The sequence below is a fragment of the Poeciliopsis prolifica genome, unplaced genomic scaffold (assembly GCF_027474105.1).
Source record: "Poeciliopsis prolifica strain line A6 unplaced genomic scaffold, Auburn_PproV2 SCAFFOLD044, whole genome shotgun sequence".
Classification (NCBI taxonomy): Eukaryota; Metazoa; Chordata; class Actinopteri; order Cyprinodontiformes; family Poeciliidae; genus Poeciliopsis; species Poeciliopsis prolifica.
The window spans coordinates 3,306,176-3,307,601 of NW_026562419.1; the positions used below are offsets into that span (position 1 = coordinate 3,306,176).

At 39.9% G+C, this 1,426-nt stretch overlaps 1 protein-coding gene across 1 annotated transcript; it reads right to left on the minus strand.

The window, feature by feature from the left end:
- Positions 1 to 372: 372 nt before the first annotated feature.
- On the minus strand, positions 373 to 1,426 carry LOC129376511 (uncharacterized). Its single transcript, XM_055056120.1, has 2 exons — positions 832 to 1,426; positions 373 to 765 (listed from the first exon to the last, which is right to left on the minus strand). Exons 1-2 carry the CDS (start codon positions 1,414 to 1,416, stop codon positions 373 to 375), a joined length of 978 nt encoding a protein of 325 aa, XP_054912095.1. The 5' UTR covers positions 1,417 to 1,426.

Below are 1,426 nucleotides of genomic sequence, written 5' to 3' on the forward strand. Positions count from 1 at the left end.
ACAAATAAGTGATCCCTTTTTATAACATCTGTAGAAATTTGGGAATGGTAACATCACCCTGGTAAATTGTTATCTGTAAAACCTTAAATTCTGATAAGGAATTTTGGGGGAAAACATCTACTTAGATTTTGATAGGCAACTTTGTTACTTTAAATAGCCACCTTAATCTCTTTTTTTTTTCTCCCTCCATCACTTTAAAATCTTTAAATAATGTCCATGACCCATACATTAGAGTCCAAAACCTTGTTCATTTCAGCACTGAAATCTGGATAGCTATCATAATAGATTGACAGCTCGAGGACACAGCTACATGTGTGAGCCACAGGTCTTCTGAGAAACCCTTGAATCTTTGTAAAATCAATAAGAATTTTCTTATTCAAGAACAGGTCTGAACCTGTGCAGAACCTTAGAAACAAGGACAGATGCTGCAAATCTGCGTTCCTGATATGTGCTAACATACTTTTGAATGTCCTTCTGATGACCACTCATTTCCTGAGGAAAGACAATGGACTTCAAAACTTTTCTTGCATTTGGTTGTAAGTTTTCATACACTGAAGAAAGATCCTGGAAGCTGTTCCCAGTGTTACTGAGTGTTTTGGCCCACTGTTCAATAACATAAGCAGGCTCTTGGACAAGTGTTTTGTGTGCAAGCTCCTGGAGGATTTCATTTACGTTGCTGGCAGTTGGCATTCGTCTGCAACTGTAGTTATCAAGAATCTCTATCAATTCCTCTTGGTCAACACTGCTGAAGTCTGACTGCCATGACTGAAACACAAAGCGCTCAGATTCAGGCATGCACTTAAGGAAATTCTCCACTACATCACTTTTTACCTGTCCAAAGGCTGCTTGCTCTAGTATGACAGGTGCAATCTTCATAGGAAGATATTTCTCTCTTGTCCATCCAAAAACAATTATTCGGCCTACACTCTCCCACTGGCTCTGTCCATAATCATGTCTCAGAAAAGGCACTCTGTAAGTGTTTCCTGTAGTACATTGGTCATAGAATTCTTTCCAGAATTCAGAAAGACAGTCTCTGACGACTCCTCCGTCATCATATCCCATCTCAGGAGTTCCATCTGGCAGTACTAGCTGGATTTTGAAGTCTCTATCTAAAAGTCTGTCATCACAGAAATGTGCTATGAGCTCAGGAAGTACCTGTCCTCTGTGAACTATCAGTGTCTCCTTCACTGCTTTGGCAGATGATGTGGATTGAGGGGATATTGGCAAAGTATCGTCCAAAATCTGTGGCTCACTGTCAGAAAATGGTCCTAGAAACACTATGCCACTGCTATCCAAATCCTCCTCCCTAAGCTCTGTAGACTGAAGTGAAAAGTTTATATTGTCATGATTTGTTATGTTTCCAATAAATAGAAAGTCAGGAGTTACTTCTGTGGACATTGTGGATTGGCTGGTCATTGCAACATTA

Excerpts from the sequence above, each read along its gene's own strand:
- LOC129376511 (XM_055056120.1), bottom strand. The coding sequence starts at position 1,416 with ATGACCAGCCAATCCACAATGTCCACAGAAGTAACTCCTGACTTTCTA. Across the intron at positions 766-831 it reads AGCAAGCAGCCTTTGGACAG|TCATGGCAGTCAGACTTCAG; the intron begins GTAAAAAGTGAT and ends TTTGTGTTTCAG.